General features: G+C 41.8%; 1 protein-coding gene across 2 annotated transcripts in view; it reads left to right on the top strand.

The window, feature by feature from the left end:
• The window catches only part of LOC144684661 (protein phosphatase PTC7 homolog), a 140,349-nt gene that overhangs the window by 29,510 nt on the left and 91,929 nt on the right, over positions 1-18,910 (top strand). Inside the window, exon 2 of one of the 2 annotated variants that reach the window (XM_078548739.1) lies at positions 17,555-17,632. In XM_078548739.1, the coding sequence (XP_078404865.1) occupies positions 17,555-17,632 (78 nt within the window). Of the gene's footprint in view, positions 1-17,554; positions 17,735-18,910 lie in introns of both variants that reach the window. The other variant, XM_078548738.1, reaches the window with a different exon arrangement.

The following is an 18,910-nucleotide window of genomic DNA, read 5'->3' as shown; positions in this document are numbered from 1 at the left end:
CAGTATTTAATTGGAGGAAATTTCTGCTTATCTAGTCCTGGATTTCAGAGAAGCAGTCTGACAATTCAAGACAGTGGAGGGTTGAGAAAGGTCGCGGTGAGGCGGAGCTGGATGTCATTAGCATTCAGTTGAAACTGATGTGTTTTCAGATGATGTTGCCAAGGAGCAGCATGTAGATGAGAAATGTGGGGGGGAGCGTGGGTTAGACCTTAGGGGAACTCCAGAGCTAAAGGTGGGTGAGCCGAGAAGCATCTTGGACTTCAACTTAAGGGGGTCAGATTTTTGCTCTGTTGGGTCTACTCTGGAGACCTTTAAAAATGATGGGCAGGACTCAGATATGGAAGTCCCACACTAATTTATAGCTGATCCCATTTTTGCTGATGGGGGATGGGGGGAGCCTTGAACTCTGAAGGGCCATTTGAAATTAGTGTCAAGTTTAAAGAGACCCTGTTTTTGTTGTTCCAAGGGCCTTGACCCGTAGTGTGGGAGTCTCAAATTTATGGAGCAGATGTTCTTGAAAGGCAGATACGTTTCATGACCTGAAGTTATTTAAACCCCCAGATCTTTAAACATGAAATAAAATCAACTGCCGCTGTCAATTAGGTTTTAACAAAAAAAAGCACTACTGGAGTGCATTGATTGACAGGCCATCTGGTGTAGCTTAGAAAAAAATTACCCCTGTTCCTGCAGTTTCAATGGAGTTTATTATTGACATTTTGCAAGGGCTGTTATTACAGCTGAGCCCATTCTGATTGACAGTTATGAGATACTATTAAAGGATTTGCTGTCTTTGTGGTTACTGAATACAGGTTTGTTCTTATTACAGATTAACCACTTAAGATGATTTAAAATCTTTGAATGGGAATCATAAATGAGTTTTTTTTTGTCTGTATCAAGCGTGCATGAGTGAGCTTAGAATGTTAGAAGTTTAAATTTTTTTCATCTCCACATGGCTCCTGAGGTCTGCCCATAGTTGATACTGGATGAGTAGCTATCGATCATGCCTCCGTCAACCCAGAAAGAAAATCGCATGTGTGTGGGTAGTTTCCATGGAGACAGGTCTGCTGAGCTTCCCTGTGTGGCGAAAATCTGGCCCAAGGTCTCTATCTCTCGAGCCAGAGTCATTTATTGTGGATGGGGCAACCCAGGACAGTCTTACTGTCCATAAGTCCATCACATTACAGTCCTAACGTGCAACCTGCACTGCCCTTTGTCGTTTTTATTTATTAGTTTATTAGCTCTGGAATATAGCTACCTGAGAATTTATATTTAGATATTTGAATTTGCTTTTTATTAACTTTTATATTTTTATTTGTCACTCCTATTTATTATTTATTTTAGTTGAGAAGTTTGGAAACCTTTAGTGCTAGCATTCTCCATTTAATTTTATCCCCTGAGATTTGATTGATTAATTAAACATTTAACGAATGATATAATCCAGTTAGTTAGCAATGTGTGTTAGCACAGATCTTGACATATGTGCACTTGTCAGTGAAGAGTGAAACAGTAATAATGGTAGTGTACAGGAAGAAGGAAACAAATAAAAGTGGCAGGCTAGAAGGGCTGGACGTCTTATATTCCTTCCCTTGTTTTGAACAGGATGTTTTCATTCAAAATAGTTGCTTCGATATCTGAGTTTCAATTTCTGCACAAAAATGTCCATTCTTTGCCTCTTGTCTGTTTGTTCAGAGATTGCTGTTTTGAGTTGGGCAGCAGTTAGCACCACAAAGAGCCTCTGCTGAGTTAGAAAAGGACAAAAAGATTGGCCGGGTGTGCGGTGGGGTGGGGGGGGAGCGGGGGGGGGGCACGTGCCGGGGAGGGGGGCGGTGCGGGGCTGGACAGATGCGCCCTTCAGTCTGTTCACAAAATATTCCTCATGCTAACTAAAAAGGGCAACTGAGACTCTATTCCATGATTCTCAGGAAATCAAAGCTTTGAAATGTCCTCTTGTTGGTAATGGGAAAAGGCAAAACTAAATCTCTAATAAAGCAATGTCATTGGGTCTGCTGGCCACTTCTACTGATACATTGGGGCAGTCTGTATCTGACTAAGGTGATCTTCTGCTAAGAATAGGATAGTCCCTAAGAGACCGTTTCAAGGGCCAGGCAGCAATCTGCAGCAGTTGCTTTTGTGCATTTTGGAAACGGCCTCTGCCAAATTTATAGAAATTAACTTTTGGGAAATTTGCTGATTACTTCACATTTTTGTAAGTAGGTATTTGGCTGCTTGAGGACAGTGAAGGTCCCACTGCAGGTATCTTTATTTTTGGCTTGGGAGAATAAGCAAGCTGCTGTCCTAGATGAGAGAGAAAGATGAACATAATAGGAGGAGGCTGGCTAACGCCCGGTCTTCCTGACTATCATTTTCAGCGATCATTTCTATACTTTTAAGGAGCAGTGCACTGGAGGCTGTCACACAGGAGGATGTCACCTGCTGAATGAAGACATGTTAGTGCAACACCATCAAAAACAGTAAAGGTACAGTTGTAGGGAAATTGCTGTAATCTATTATTAAGGAGGTTATAGCAGGGTGCTTAAAAAGCTCAATGCATGTAGGTACAGTCAGCATGGGTTTATGAAAGGGAAATCATGTTTGACTAATTTATTGGAGTTCTTTGAGGAAGTAACAAGCAACGTGGATAAAGGGGAACCTGTGGATGTGCTGCACTTAGATTTCTAGAGGCAGTTGACAAGGTGCTACATCAAAGATAAAAATAAGAGCTCATGGTGTAGGAGGTAACATATTAGCATGGATAATTAGTTAGCTAACAGGAAATAGGGTGGCATAAATAGGTCATTTTCAGGTTGGCAAGATTCAACGAGTGGAGTGTCACAAGGATCAGTGCTGGGGCCTCAACTATTTACAATTTATATCAATGACTTGGATGAAGGGACCAAATGTATGGTTGTTAAATTTGCTGATGACAGAAATAGATAGGTAGGAAAGTAAGTTGTGAAGAGGACATAAGGAGTCTGCAAAGGGACGTAGATTAAATGAGTGGGAAAAAATTTGGCAGATTGAGTAAAATATAGGAAAATGTGAACTGTTCACTTTGGCAGTATGAATAGAAAAGCAGCATGTTATTTAAGTGGAGAGAGATTGCAGAATTCTGAGGTACAGAGGAATCTGGACGTCCTGGTACATGAATCAGGAAAAGTTAGTGTGCAGGTGCAGCAAGTGATTAGGAGGGCAAATGGAATGTTGGTGTTTATTGCAAGGGGAATGGAATATAAAAGTAGGGATGTTTTGCTACAGTTGTACAGTTGGTGAGACCACATTTGGAGTACTGTTTGCAGTTTTGGTCTCCTTATTTAAGAAATGATATAAATGCATTAGAAGCAGTTCAGAGAAGGTTCAGTCGACTGATACCTGGAATTGGGCGGTTGGTTATCTTATAATGAAAGGTAAGACAGGCTGGGCCTGTATCCAGTGGAGTTTAGAAGATTGAGAGGTGGTCCTATTGAAACATATAAGATCCTGAGGGGACTTGACGGGGTGGATGTTTCCCCTTGTGGGAGAGACTAGAACTAGGGGATGGTTTAAAACTTAAGACGGAGATGAGAAGAAATTTTTTTCTTTGAGGATCATGAATCTTTGGAACTCTCTTCCCTGGAGAGCGGCGGAGGCAGGGTCATGAATAATGTTAAAGCAGAGGTAGATATTCTTAACTAACCAGGGAGTCGAATGTTATCGGGAGTAGGTGGAATGTGGAATTGAGACTGCAATCAGATCAGCCACTTTATTGAATGATGGAGCAACCTCGAGGGGCTTACTCCTCCTAATTTGTATGCTTGTAGATAAGGTAACCATGGCTTGAAATATTTTTGCTGCAGGGAGTTTCCAGCAAGCTTACAGTGTTGCCTGCAATATTACACAGCCTGGGTTCACCTGGTGACATATGCATTGTTCATCAGAGACAACTAATTTATCTTGTGATCACCAGGGTTCAGCAAGCCTGAGCCCTCTGGTTCTATGATGTGATTGCCTTCTCCACAGTACAGGGAAAAGTAGACAGCATCCACGGCACCTTATATGCTGCCTGGATAGGAATATCGTATATAAATAGGACAGGATTCTATTCCATAACTATTCTGTTTGTGTGCACTCATTGCTATAAAATTATACACATTAGTACCTGATCTCCTGCTGAGTGAGAAGATTTTGAGGACCCAGTGCTCCATTATTGCTGTGGATAATGACTCTTCTGTGTCTGCAAACCTGCCAAGCCCTTCCCTCCGCATGCTGTTATTGAACATACAGTACGGGTGTTAAAACAGGGCTTTGGGTTGCGGTGTTATTGTGTACTGTTTGAGATATCCAGGATCATTGTCATGTGTTACACTCTACAACTTGGCAGTTGACTGATCTGGACCTGGTGAAGCTATACCTTCAGGCTTGTTGGGCCATGATAGGGTCATAACGTAAACTTTGTGTGCTACCTGCTGAAATAAATTTGAATGCTTCCACACAATCCACTCTGCTCTCAGCATAACTCTACATTCTAAAGATAGGCAGTTGCACTCTACTGACCCCCTTTCCCACACCAGCACAGCTCTTAACAAATGAAGAGGGCACTCAGAATGAATATCTCTGCAGCGTTATACCTCATTGTTATTGCAATTACGTAGTTCTTCCTTGAGGCTTTTCCCTGCCTGGTTGATGTCCTGTAACTTCAAAGCTGAAAAAATAAATATTTTTATTAAGAGCTTCCATCTTACTAAGGAGACTTGAAGGCAATCCACAACCAACTACCTGCTCTGAAAACTCTGCTCACATTTTGACAGCTGAGACAACCTACAATATTCTAAAAGTCAATTCATCTGATGTCCCAGTGTTAATGAATCCCTTAAAAAAAATTCCAGGATCCAGATCAGCATCTTCACAAAAAACTAATCTGTTCTCCCTTGGGCCATTTCATTTCTGTGTACCAAGTTTCACTGAAATCCGTCCATTAGCTTTTGAGATATAACAGGGTGAAAACATTACCTCTGCCCACCTTTAGTGACAGAGGCAGCTACCTTATGAAGGATAGTCCATCAAAGCTGATGACTTGGAATGAACAGCAACAGACATTATGAAATGGCAAGGTTCGGTATCAGCATCCCCAGGCATCAAGCCTTTAACTTGGACACCCAAGGGTCCTCTCACCCAATGAGCAATTCACCCAATCCTAGGTGCTGCAGTAATCCTGATGCCTGCCCATGATGTCCAAATTAACTTTAGTCAAGGTGTTGTTCCAGCAGGATTTGCATTAGTTGCCCACAGCTGCAAGCTGGTCAGCAATATTAGTGCTGAAATCTGTCGTCCACCTCGTGCGCTCGCCCTCTCTCTCTCTCTTGCTTTCGCGATCTCCCGCTGACACCTTTTCCTGATCCGTCTTCCACTCTTTCCTTCCCCTTCCTTCCATCTCCCACTCTCCTTGTGTGGCAGTAGCTGCATCGCCGATATCTCTTTAAAAGAATCTAAAGCTATTTCTAAACCTGTGGTGTGCAATACAATTTAGCAGAGAAAAATATGCTGATATGAATCAGATATAGAATATGGAAATGAAGTTGACTCATTGTAAACCTGCAAGTCAGTTTTGAATATGGATTCAGTCCAAAGCCAGTTATATTTACCGCTACCTAAATAGGCTCTCCATATTAAAATGAGGATTGAGTACAAAGTGATATTGTACTGTAAAATTAGCCTCAGCTCCTCTTCCATTACATGCTTGATTTAATCTTCATTTGCATTCTTGTATACAGTTTTTTCCATTTTGTTTCATTATATAAATCTTTGCTATCATCTAAAATGCCTACATCAACATTACTAGGACAATGAATTTTTACAGCAGGGCTTTAGCACTAGGTACCAGGAACAATTAAGCTGAGATCTTGGCTTCACTTATTTTGGAACTAAGAATAGTAATGTAGAAAAAGTAATGCAGCATGTGTAAGGAGAAAAGACAAGGTAGTGTTTTAGGTGTACACCTTCACCAGAACTCAAAGTGGTGCTACAAGGCACTGAACTGGAAAAAAGAGATTTATTGAGGGGCCTGTTTAGGTCCCCCGCTCCAGGATTTCTGATTTGTGTTGGTTAAAAGTGGTTCCCAGATTATGGCTGGGAAATCAGCTTTGAAAATAACTGGAAATCTCTGGTGGAGCGGGGGTTGGAAATCAAAGCCGCAGAGGGATTGGGAGCAGCAAGGCTGGCTGATAAACCAGGGCTGCAGATGGCCATTTGTATCAATCCCAACTGAGGGCAGCATGCATTGTGAATTGAATCTGTAATTTCCCAAGTCCAAATGAATCAGCACCATCTGGGCAGCGCATTTACTGACAACCATATTGGGTTGGGAGCAGGGGCTGGTATGGCTGGCTGGATAATGGATCATGATTTTTCCCAAAAATGAGAAATTACCAGAATGTCCGGGATTGTTGGAGATAATACCATGAAGCAGGAGCTTCCTGTTTCTCTTCCCTCAATTTCCTCCAGCTCCAAAAAAACTTGCTGTGGGAGCAGTTTATTTGTTGTGTGTCCATCATTGCAATTGGTGTGATGGGCTAGATGACAAAAAGGGAAACACAAGGCGGTTTGATGTTCTTGAAGTTTGAATTGTTTGTTTACCTTTCTAATTTTAGTGGCCTGCAGGTGAACTGCATGAATTGGAGAGAAGTAGAAAGAGCCAAGTTTTCTTTTAATTGCAAACCAGTTGAGCCACTGTGGAGCACATTTCCAGCTATGTTATGTCGCATAAGGTGGTTTCTCTGTATAATCGAGGTTAACTGTTAACTTAGCAGGTCGGCAGCATCAGTGGAGAGAGAAATAAGGTTAACGTTTTGAGCCTGTATGACTGCTTCAGAGCTAAAGAGAGGTAGTTATGTGATGGATTTTATGCTATTTAAGAGGGGGTGGAGCAAAATAGGTCAGTGATAGGTGGGAGCTCAGGAGAGATTTGACAAAGATGTCATGGATTTAAGACAAAGGGAGTGATAATGGTAGTGTTAAAGACTAAAGAAGGTTCTGATAGTGGCATAAAGGTAAGATAGCAAAATGTGTTAATAGCTGAACAAGGGTCAGAGCTCTGTGAAAGCTCATCCCCTTCCCACGCAATTGCAGAAGGTGCAACACCTGCCCCTTTACCACCTCCCTCCTCACTGTTCAAGGGCCCAAACACTCCTTTCAGGTGAAGCAGCGCTTCACTTTCACCTCCTTCAATTTGGTCTACTGCATTTGCTGCTCCTAAATACGGCCTCCCCTACACTGGGGATTCGAAAAGCAGACTGGGTGGCTGCCTTGTGGAACACCTTCGCTCAGTCCGCAAGCATGACCCAGACCTTCCTGTCGCTTGCAATTTCAACATATCATCCTGCTCTCATGCCCTTGGCCTGCTACAATGTTCCAGTGAAGCCCAACGCAAACTGGAGGAACAGCACCTCATCTTCCGACTAGGCACTTTACAGCCTTCTGGACTGAATATTGAGTTCAACAACTTCAGACCATGAACTCTCTCCTCCATCTTGACCCCTTTTTTAATCTAATCCTTTTTTAAATTCCCCCAACCCCGGCCCCTACCACCCACCACAGGCCCATCATCTGCTACGTGTTCTTATCTTTCGCTTTCGCTGACCCTATTAACACATTCTGTTATCTTATCTTTATGCCACAATCAGCACCTTCTTTGGTCTTTAACACTACCATTATCACTCCCTTTGTCTTGTGGCCATGACATTTTTGTCAAACCTCTCCTGCGTTCCCACGTATTCATGACTTTCTGTTTTGCTCCACCCCCTCTTAAACAGTATAAAATCCACCACATTTCTACCTCTCTTTAGCCCTGAAGAAGTCCTATGGACTCAAAAAGTTAACTCTGTTTCTCTCTCCACAGATGCTGCCAGACCTGCTGAGTTTTTTCAGCATTTTCTGTTTTTATTTAATATTTCCAGCATCTTCAGTATTTTGCTTTTATTAACTGTTAACTTGATATCCTGGCTTTGATTAAACAAGCTTTACATGAGCGGCATACAAACAATCTCCTAGAATCTGGAATCAAGCATCAACAGTGTTTCTCTTTCTTAGTGTAGTAGACATGTTTAAAACTAAACTTCAGATTCTACTATGTGTTTTGGGAATTGTGGAAGTTTCTGGTATCTACATTTATAACTACAAAACTTGTGCTAACCTTGTATCTTAAGCCTATGAGTTTTACTAAAATCTCTCTCTGGCTGAGTTAACAAGTCTGCTTGCCTTCTGGCAGTGGGCTTCTATCACCTTACTGGTTAAGCCTCCACCTACGTTTGTACAGGGACCTTTCCCACTAATAAAAGCATCTAATGTTTGTGCTTACTGGTTTTAGTCATTCATCTCTGAAATGTTGCATCAGTCTTTCTTGCTTATACAATGGACAGGATATCATGTGGCTTTCTCTCATTTCTCTTCTCCCACTCTGCTCCAAGCGACCTCTTGTTGCACGCAAAGGCTCTATTGATGGGAACATGAAATCCTTTAGGATTTACGCAGGTTGACTCTTTAACTTGGAGTGCACAGGCCTGGTCTGTAGTAGGGCCCAAATTTAAAACTGCATGTCACTATAATCCTAACAATGCCTGGTAGGTTACGCCATGGAAAATGATGGATAAAATGCAGTAGTAATTTGTAATATTGCTGTCTGGAGACAATATTACAAACTGGCTATGTAAATAGCCAGACCTGCTGAGTTTTTCCAGGTAATTCTGTTTTTGTTGTGCCAGTTTGTGTTGTTTTCTGAAGTTGCTTGCTATCTTCACTTAATTTGGGATAGAGCATCAGAGTGTGATTTTTGTGCTTGGAACTGGGGTATAGAATTATAGAATCTTACAGTGCTGAATGAGGCCACTTGGCCCTTTGTGCCTGTGCTCATTTGAAGAGGAATCCCATTCATCCCACTACATTGCTCTTTCCCAATATTCCTTCAATTTTTTTTTCCCTTCCATTATTTACCAGATTCCCTTTTGAAAGCTGTTATTGAATATGCATCTACCACCCTGTCAGGAGCTGCATTCCAAATCATGATGACTCAAGATATGAAATAAATTCTGGATGTATCACCTCTGGTTCTTTTGTTGATCATCTTGGCGTCTATTTCCTCTTGTTATCAACCCTTGTGCCACTGGAGAGATTTTTTCCTTAATTGCTCAGTTAAAGCCTTCATAATGCAGCAGAAATGTTTCAGCGTTTATCCAGACATTTGAACATTGTGGCATTTGATGCTTATTAGAAATGTCATTATTCTCTGACTCAGAACTGTATCTTAGAATTTAAAGGCAATGATTCAGTCCATATAACCCTTTCCTAATGTATACATGTAATCTCCACTGGAAACTCCTGGGTTCAATTTTTGATCACTCATTGAAATATTCTGCATACGATGGTCATCACAATACAAAAAGGCTGTACATTTTTCTTTATTTGTTCTTGGAATATGAGCATCATTGGCATGATGAGCATTTATTACCTGTACCTAATTGCCCTAGAGCAGATGCTGCCTTGAGCCACTGCAATCCAGGAGTGTAGGTACACCCATAGTGTTTCTAGGAAAGGAGTTTCAGGATTTTGATACCGTGACAGTGAAGGAATGATGATATAGGTTCAAATTGGGGTGATGTGTGACTTGAAGGGGAACCTGCCAGTGCTAGTGGTAGAGGCTGCTGGTTTGGAAAGTGCTGTGGAAGGAGCCTTGAGGAGTTCCTGCAGTGCATTTTGTATATTGTGTACACTGCTGCCACTGTGTTGGCGGTGGAGGGAGTGAATGTTTAAGATGGTGGATGAGGTGCTGATCAAGCGGGCTGCTTTGATTTGGATGATGTCAAGCTTCTTGAGTGTTGTTGGAGCTGCACTCATCCAGGCAAGCGGAGAGTATTCCATCACACTCTTGACTTGTGCCTTGTAGATGGTGAATTGGCTTTGGGAACTTGGGAGGTGAGCCACTTGCTGCAGAATCAGAAGAGATCAGAGACCCAGTCTCTGATCTCTTCCAGCCACCATACTTATATGGCTGGACCAATTGATTTTCTGGTCAACGCTGACCACCAACACCCCCCCACCCACCACCTCCCCCTGCCCCCAGAATGATGGGGGATTTGTTGATGGATAATTCTATTTGAATGTCAAGGAGAGATGGTTAGATTCTCTCTTGTTAGAGGTGCTCATTGCCTAGCACTTCTATGGCATGGATGTTACTTGCCACTAAGCAACCTAAGCCTGAATGTTGTCCAGGCCTTGCTGCATGTGGGTAAGGGTGTCTTTAGTATAAAAGATGTTGCAAGTGGTGTTGAACATTATGCAATCATCAGCGAACATCCCAATTTCTGACCTTATGATGGAGGCAAGGTCATTTAAGCAGCTGAAGATGGTTGGGCCTAGGGCACTACCCTGAGGATTTTCTGTAGTGATGTTCTCTTCGGCCTCCAACAACACAATCATCTTCTATTGTGTTGGGTATGACTCCAGCCAATTCAGAGTTTTCCCCCGATTTATATTGATTCCAGTTTTGTTTGGGGTACTTGATGCCACACTTAGCCAAATGCTGTCTGGGTGTCAAGGGCAATTAATGAAAGGATACAGAAGAAAACAATCAGAATGATTTGGGAAGATGTAGGGATTGGATTATGAGCAGTGAAATGTAAATTGGGTATGTTCTCACTGGAAGGGTGAAGGTTGGGAGGTGAAACGATCACTGTTTTTAGGATTCTGAATGGCCGTTTGGTAGTACAGAACTTGAGCTGAAAAGAGAGACCTGTCTAAGCTTTTTGTCTTGTACTCATCAGGACTCTCACAAGGATACCAATATAAGGGGGGAAAAAACAATATGTACTGTATGTGAAGAGTGTTGATTGGTTGGCAAGTGGCGTTGCCATAGTGAATGCACCACTGATGGTGACAGATAGTTAACTGCTAAGCATTGTTTGAAATTTAAACCAGGCAGCTTGACCCTGATTTGCCTTGACCAATCAGGATCAACTAATTTGAGACGATGCTCAGGAGCAACTGGTGACTTTGGAGCTATAGTTGCCAGAGCTTTCCACCATTGGGGTTTTCCACATCTCATGACTCGGTCTGTTCTCACAGGTTTGCAGATTGGTTACAGCACAGGAGAGCATTCAGCCCGTTGGCTCTGTAAATGAGCAATGCACCTAGTGCCATTCCCCTGCCTTCTCCCTGTAGCCCTGCACATTCTTCCCTTTCAGATGATAATCCAATTCCCCCTCGAATGCCTTGTTTGAACTTGCATCCATCACAGTCTCAGGCATTGCATTCCAGATCTTAACCACTAACTGCATGAAAAAGCTTCTCCTCATGTCTTCAATGCTTCTTTTGCCAATTAGCTTAAATCTGTGCCCTCTCATGCTTGATCGTTCCACCAATGGGGACAGTTTTTCCGCCTTCACTCAGTCCAGACCCCTCATGATTTTGAATACCTCTATTAAAACTCCTCACAACCTTTTCTTCTCCAAGGAAAACAGTCCCAACTTCTCCAATTTATCTATGTAACTGAAGCACCTCACCCCTGGAATTATTTTTGTGAATCTTCTCTGCACTCTCTCTAATTTCTTCAAATCATTCCTAAAGTGTGGTGCCCAGAGCGAAATACTCCACTTGAGGCCGGACAACTTATACAAGTGAAATGTAACCTCCTTGCTCTTGTACCCTATGCTCCTATTAATAAAGCCTAGAAAACCCTATGCCATATAAACCGCTCTCTCAATCTGTCCAGCCACCTTCAATAACTCATACGTATATACACCCAGGTCCCTCTGCTCCTGCACACCTTTTAGAATTGCACCCTTTATTTCATATTGTCTCCCCATATTCTTTCTACCAAAATGATTCATTTTGGAAGTTCTACAATATCCTCGTCACATTTTGCAATGCTTCCAAGTTTTGTATCATCCACAAATTTTGAAATTGTATTCTGTCTACCAAGGCCTAGGTCATTAATATATATCAAAAAGAGCTACGATCCCAACACCAACCCGGGGGAACTCCACTACAAACCTTCCTGCAGTCCAGAAAAAAAGCCATTAACCACTACCCTCTGTTTCCTGTCACTCAGCCAATTTATTATCCTTGTTGCTATTGTCCCTTTTATGGTAACGCAATTGATCAAGGCTGATCACTCTTATTAGTCAACAACTCCATTAAAACACTGTATCATGTGACTACCAGGATAGTAGAAGATAACCAGACAGACCTTGGTCTTTTTTCACCCAGCAGTTCCTATGTGTTCCCAGCCATGGGCAGAGTTTTCCCCAGAATATTCCCCAGATCTTTGGTGTACCTCTTTAAAAACGAGAGTATGAGCCTTCAGTGGAGTTTAAAAACTTGTTTTAACAATCATACCAATCCTTATCTGTTTTCTTGAAAAAAACAGGAAAATATGGATCCAGGATCTAGTGAGTCATTGATAAATGCTGCACTTATGTAATTAAAATCAGGATTCCAATGTAAGAATGAATAAATACTTCATGCTTATAAGGGCATATTGTGCACCATCCTGTACATTTTAAGACTTTTCATTTTTCTAGTGCCAGACATTTTCCCCCTAACATACCAGTTCCCAGGAATTGAATGGACCGCTGGCGGTTGTATGAGGCTCTATTTGTTGACTCCCAGACGTATTTATAGATTTTGTTTTTTATCCTTTCCCATGAAAGGTTTGTATTTACCAGGTCTTCCACTGTACAGTGCCGGGATTGAGCTCACTTTCCCACTTGTGTTGCACTTTTAGTATATGTGGAGCTCCTTTTGATGGCAGCACTGTAATGTAGACAAGGTTGTACAGATACCTGTAGCATATGTAGAACTGGTGCAAACAGTAGTTTCACCTTGTGTCACAGTTGGAAAACATAAACATATATTACCAGCATCATTGACCATCAGATGAGAGGAACTCTGCCTATTTGTACCAGCAGCTTTGCCATTATTGGCCTTTATGGAGGCTGTGTTGATATCACCAACATATACTGGCCTTGAAGGTGATTGCGAGCTACCTTCTTGAGCCTCTGTAGTCCATGTCTTGTAAGTACACCACTAGTGAAGTGGAACTTAAAGATCTTTTGGTGACTGCAGCAACCTCCCACCCCCTTGGCCGCCTGTGCTCAGTTTAAGCAAATAACAAAACCCAAGCCTGCCTTCAAACTACTTGTTCCCTGTGGGATTCCAGTGAGTAGTAGAATGATACAGCACAGAAGGAAGTCACTCTCCCCATTGTGCCTGTGTCGGCTCTTGTTATCTCAATTAGTCCCACAACTCTGCTCTTTCCTCAGAGCCCTGTAATTTATTTTTTGCCTTCAAGTAGTTATCCAGTTCTCTTTTTGAGCTTCCCTCAGCCTTTCCAGCAGCACATTCCAGATTGCAACAACTCGTGTGTATTTTTAAAAATACATAATTGATGTAATGTACAGATATTACTTAAATGAGACTGATGTATAGCAGAGATGTGATTCAGTGTTTGGATGTGAATTTTTTTTTCATTCATGGGATGCTTGCTTTGCTGGCAAGGCTGGCATTTATTGCTCATCCCTAATTTACCTTGAGAAGGTGGTGAACCACTGCAGTTCATGTAGAATAGATGGAGTGACGGTGCAGTTAGGGAAGGACTTTCAGGAACAGTGAAGAAACAGTGATATAGTCCCAAGACAGGATGGTGTGTGACTTAAAGGGGAACTTGCAAGTGGTGGTGTTCCCATGTGTTTGTTGCGTTCCTCCAGGTAAGTGGGACGTATTCCATCACACTTCTGACTCATGCCTTGTAGATGGTGGACAGGCTTTGGGGAGTCAGGAGGTGAGTTACTCATCACAGGATTCCCAGCCCCTGACCTGCTCTTGTAGCCACAGTATTCATATGGTTGGTCCAGTTCAGTTTCTGGCTAATGGTAACTCCCAGGATGTTGATAGTGGGGGATTTGGTGATAGAAAATGCTGTTGAATGCCAAAAGGAAGTGGTTGGATTCTCTCGTGTTGGAGATGGCCATTGTCTGGCACTTGTCTGGTGTGAATGTCACTTGCCATTTGTTAGCCCAAGTTGTCTGAGCATATGGACACAGGCTGCTTCATTATCTGAGGAGTCCTGAATGGTATTGAACACTGTACATTCATCTGTGATCGTCCCCACTTCTGACTTTACTTTGGACAAGAGATTACTACAGGTTGGTAGTACAGACAGATATTGAAAGCTGGAAGGACTAATGAAGGCAGAATGTGACCCAGCACAAGAAAAGCTGAAACATACTCTGATGAAATAAAATGAATTATTATTTAACATTGGCAGAAGTAAGAGCATCTTCAAAGCATAATGTGATGCTAGAGAAATAAATTCTCATCTTATTATGCGTGCTTTTATTTAAGGGTCACGTGGAGAATTGATGGTAGATAATCAGGAAAGGTTGATAATAATTTAGATCAAGCTAAAGGCAAAGAGCACGATTAACTGTTGTGATGGGCTGGTGTAATATTGACTGTCAGCCCCACCTGTACAGACATCAGAAAATATGGAGTGCACTAATTGTTCAACTAGGGTAATGTTCAGAGGAATCGTCAAAACTGGTTATATGCTGTTAGGTAAAATCAAACTTAAAAGTCAAGTTCCCAGCATTTTCTGTTTTTGTTTCAGATTTCCAGTATCTGCAGAATTCTGCTTTTTAATGATTAATTCACCATTCTTGTAGGGGTATTTGAGATGTAACCACCATTACTGAAATATGCTGTTGAAATAACAACAAATACTGGGTTACTCAACACTGGGTGTGAGAGATTGCAAATTCCCCACAAGATGTTGCCTAGGTTATACATTAAGTAAAAAGTACTTTTGTAATAAATGCCTTCAGATTAGATTTTCTGCACCCGAGTTCCTGTTTTTCAAATCAATATTGATTGAGAATAATCAGTTTGAATGCGTTAAGTTTGACTTATGAATTCCCTTGCTGCAGGAGCTAAGAGGTGACTGGAGCCTTATTTTCTGAGGATGTATTTCATAACCATTAAAAAGTTTTTCGGCTGCTGCTTTGTGGATTTTCTCTCAGTGGATTTTGTTGAGTGATGTGGCTACTATTCTCTCCCTTTTATAGTTACTCAGATCGGGCTGTTAGCAAGTCTGCATTGTGGAAACAGGAAACTCATCTGGTTCAACTGAACCACAACAGTTGTATGTTCTGTGTGTTTTTGTCCAGGACTTTTTAAAAAATCATTCTCAAGATGTGGGCATCATTGATGAGGCCAGCATTCACTATCCCAGTCTAAGTTGCCTGAGAAGGTGGCGGTGGGCTACCTTGAACCTTTGGCAGTTTTAACATTTAATATTGGGAAGACTGAAGCAATTGTCTTTGGTCCCTGGCACAAATTTTGCCCTCCAGCCAGCAACTCCATGCTTCTCCCTGGCAACTGTCTGACACCAAACCAGACTGTTCACAAGATTGGTGTCATATCTTACCCCAACATGAGCTTTCAACCATACATCCATGCTGTCTGGTATTTCTACCTCCGTAATATTGCCCTACTCTGCCCCGCCTCAACTCTTGTGCTGAAACCCTCATCCATGCCTTTGTTAGCTCTAGACAGGGCAGTTCCAATGCACTCCTGGTTGGCCTTCTGTATTTTGCCCCTGTAAACTCTGCTGTCCAATCCTAACTTGCGCCAGATCCCATTCACTCATCACCCCTGTGCTCACTGAGCTACACTGACTCCTGGTTAAGCCACATCTCTGTTTTAAAATTCTCATTCTTGTTTTCAAATTTTCCTTGGCCTTGCCTCTCCGTATCGCTGTAATATCCTCCAACAACAAAACTCTCTGATATCTGTGCTTCTCAAATTCTGGTCCCTTGAGCATCCCCGATTTTAATTGCTCCACCAATACCTTCAGCTGCCTAGGCCTTAAGCTTTGGAATTAGCTCTCTAAACATCCCCATGCCTCCACCTCACTTTGTTCCTTTAAGACACTCCTTAAAACCTACGTCTTTGACCAACCTTTTGGTCATCTGACCTAATATCTCCTTATTGGTTCAGCGTCATATTTTGTTTTATTATGCTCCTGTGAACCACCTTGAAATATTTTATCCCATTAAAGATGCTATATAAGAATGTAAATAATAGTAGGTATAGGCCATTGGGCCCCTCGAGACTGCTCTGCTATTCAATAAGATCATGGCTGATCTGATTGTGGTCTTAATATCACTTTCCTGCCTGCCCCCTCACCTCCACTAATCCTTGACTCCCTAGTAGATTTAAAAAAAAATCTAACTCTACCTTAGATATATTCAGTGACCCAGCCTCCACTGCTCTCTGGGGGACAGAATTCCAAAGATTAATGACCCTCTGAGAGAAGTTCCTCCTCATCTCTATCTTAAATGGGAGACCCCTATTTTGAAACTCTGCCCCTTCGTTCTAGATTTCTGCAGGAGGGGAAACATCCCTTCAGCACCTTTCCATAATTACAAGTTGTTAATGCAACTGAGTGAATTTTCTAGGCAAAAGGGCACAATCAACTACATTGGTGGGGGAATGGAGATATACACAAGCCCAGAGCTGGTAAGGATGGTAGGTTCCCTTCCCTAAACGACATCAGAGAACCAGTTTTTAAAAAATTATTCGTTCATGAGATGAGGGTGTTGCTGGTTAGGCCAGCATTTATTGCTCTTGTTCAGAGGGCATTTAAGAGTCAACCATATTGCTGTGGGTCTGGAGTCACATGTAGGCCAGACCAGTTAAGGACAGCAGATTTCCTTCCCTAAAGGACATTAGTGAACCAGATGGGTTTTTATGAGAATCGGCAATGGTTTTGTGGTCATCATCAGACTTTTAATTCAAGATTTTTTATTGAATTCAAATTTCACCACCTGTCTTGGTGGGATTTGAACCCCAGTTCCCGGAGCATTACTCTGGGTGTCTGGAATACTTGTCCATTGATAATACCACTATGCCACCACCACCCCAGTTGAGTTTTTTTTATGTCTGTTGGACAGCTTCATGGTCACTTACTGATGCAGGCTTTTTATTTCCAATATTCTAAACTGAATTTGAATTCTCAAACTGGCTTGGTGGGATTTGAACTTGTATTCTCTTAATTCTTAGTCCTGAAACATAATTACTGCACTCTTTCCGCATAGGGATAGGAAGAAGGAATCTTCCTTAGTCTCTGTTTCAGCAGGTGTGTTGGTATCTTTTAGACTTAACCTACTTGAATCTAGTCACTATTTAAAGGTGCCTGTCACGTAGCAAAGGCAAACCTTTAACGTGTTCAAGTGATTGCCCAGTTTTTTTCTGCCTGTTATGAATCAAGATTTCTAATTTTAAATTTGCCCAGCCTGAATTGCAAATATTATAGTCATTGCTTGAAAGAACCATTTGTTAAACATCTGGTCACAAGGCAATAGTATTGATTCAACAGGGACTACAGTTTCATATAGAAAGTCTACTGAACTGCAGAACTCTGTACCTCCCAAGCTTATCTCCTGCCTCTTCTCACAAGTGATATTCCAGTCACAGTTCTAAGAGGACCAGTGCTCTTCACAATGTTTTAATGTTTCTTTCTTTGTTGCAGGAGTGGCAGACGGTGTCGGAGGATGGTGGGATTACGGTGTGGACCCATCTCAATTTTCCACAACGTTGATGCAAACATGTGAGCGACTTGTTCAAGAAGGACTGTTTGTTCCCAGCAACCCTGTGGGTATCCTGACAGCTAGTTACAATGAAATGCTACAGAACAAGGCTCCATTACTGGGTTAGTGGAAGATTTGTTTCTTGCTGATGAGAAGGAAACCTAGCTGTCAGGCTAAAATCTCAAATACTGATGGATGTTTGCACATCAAACGAAATCTGTCTGCACAATGGCTACGCGTGTCTGTAAGGGTGAGCAGGGGTCCTAAATACTCAGTTATTAATTGCTGGAGATATAAACAACATCAATGTTCAATTAACTTTTAATAATGTTAAAGTACTGAATTTCTGCACAGCAATTATTTTTTGGGTTTATGGTGACTTTTTGGATGAGATTAAACCAGACGTTGAAAATGATTAACTACAAGGGCAAATTGGGCTGTTTTGCTGATTATCATGTGGAGTGCGGTAGTTACTTGAATGCACCTTCTAAAACTATTTTGCCCAGAATATCCACTCATTGCAACAGCGGAATCTGTGTGAAATGAGATGCATTAGCTCTAAAGATCGCGGAATTTTAAATGTAAGTGGATTGTACCCATAGCCACTTGACTTGAATATTAGTGCTCTTTGTGCTGATTCTTCATCTGAAGCAGTCCCACTCTCAACTTACCAAGCCCCAGGGTTTTAAAGGCCAAGTTTCCATGGATTGCCTCAGTTCAGGAATGTTCATCACATTGCACCCACAGGTTATGTGAATCCAACTTTAATCACCTGAGTTGCAGTGATCCAACAGCCAGTTCAAGCACTGGTCTATTTCATTAGCTGGAGCAACTACTTGGACAAATCCGTTCAAATTTCAGTCAGTTGATCTGCCCTTTGAACATGACACCTTAAGAGTAAACTAAATTATCACACTGCTCAGATTGAAATTACACCTGCTCTTGAATCTTTTAAGGGCACATTTACTTGCACACTGCTTAGGAGAGTGATTAAAATGTAAAAGCTGCCCAAAAAGTGTCTTACCTTGCGATCATCAGTCTAACTCTGAAGGGATATTTTTTATTGCTTTTCATATGATCCTACTCAGGCCCCCTTGGCCCTATTCAGTGACTAATTGTTTGTTTTTGATTACACTTATCCATATGTAATGTGTATGTGTGTTGGGGGTGGTGGTGGGGGCTGGGGGATGACTGTTCATGTGAATGATGGTGTGCGGAAACTTGAACATATAAATTGATTGCAACGTAACTGGTACAGGGCCCAGCACATTCTGGATTCATTTTTCAGATTATTCCCT

This window comes from Cetorhinus maximus, chromosome 9, assembly GCF_964194155.1.
Source record: "Cetorhinus maximus chromosome 9, sCetMax3.hap1.1, whole genome shotgun sequence".
In the NCBI taxonomy this organism is placed as follows: domain Eukaryota; kingdom Metazoa; phylum Chordata; class Chondrichthyes; order Lamniformes; family Cetorhinidae; genus Cetorhinus; species Cetorhinus maximus.
Note: the sequence above shows the minus strand (reverse complement) of the source record. Positions and strands in the feature narration are given on the sequence as shown.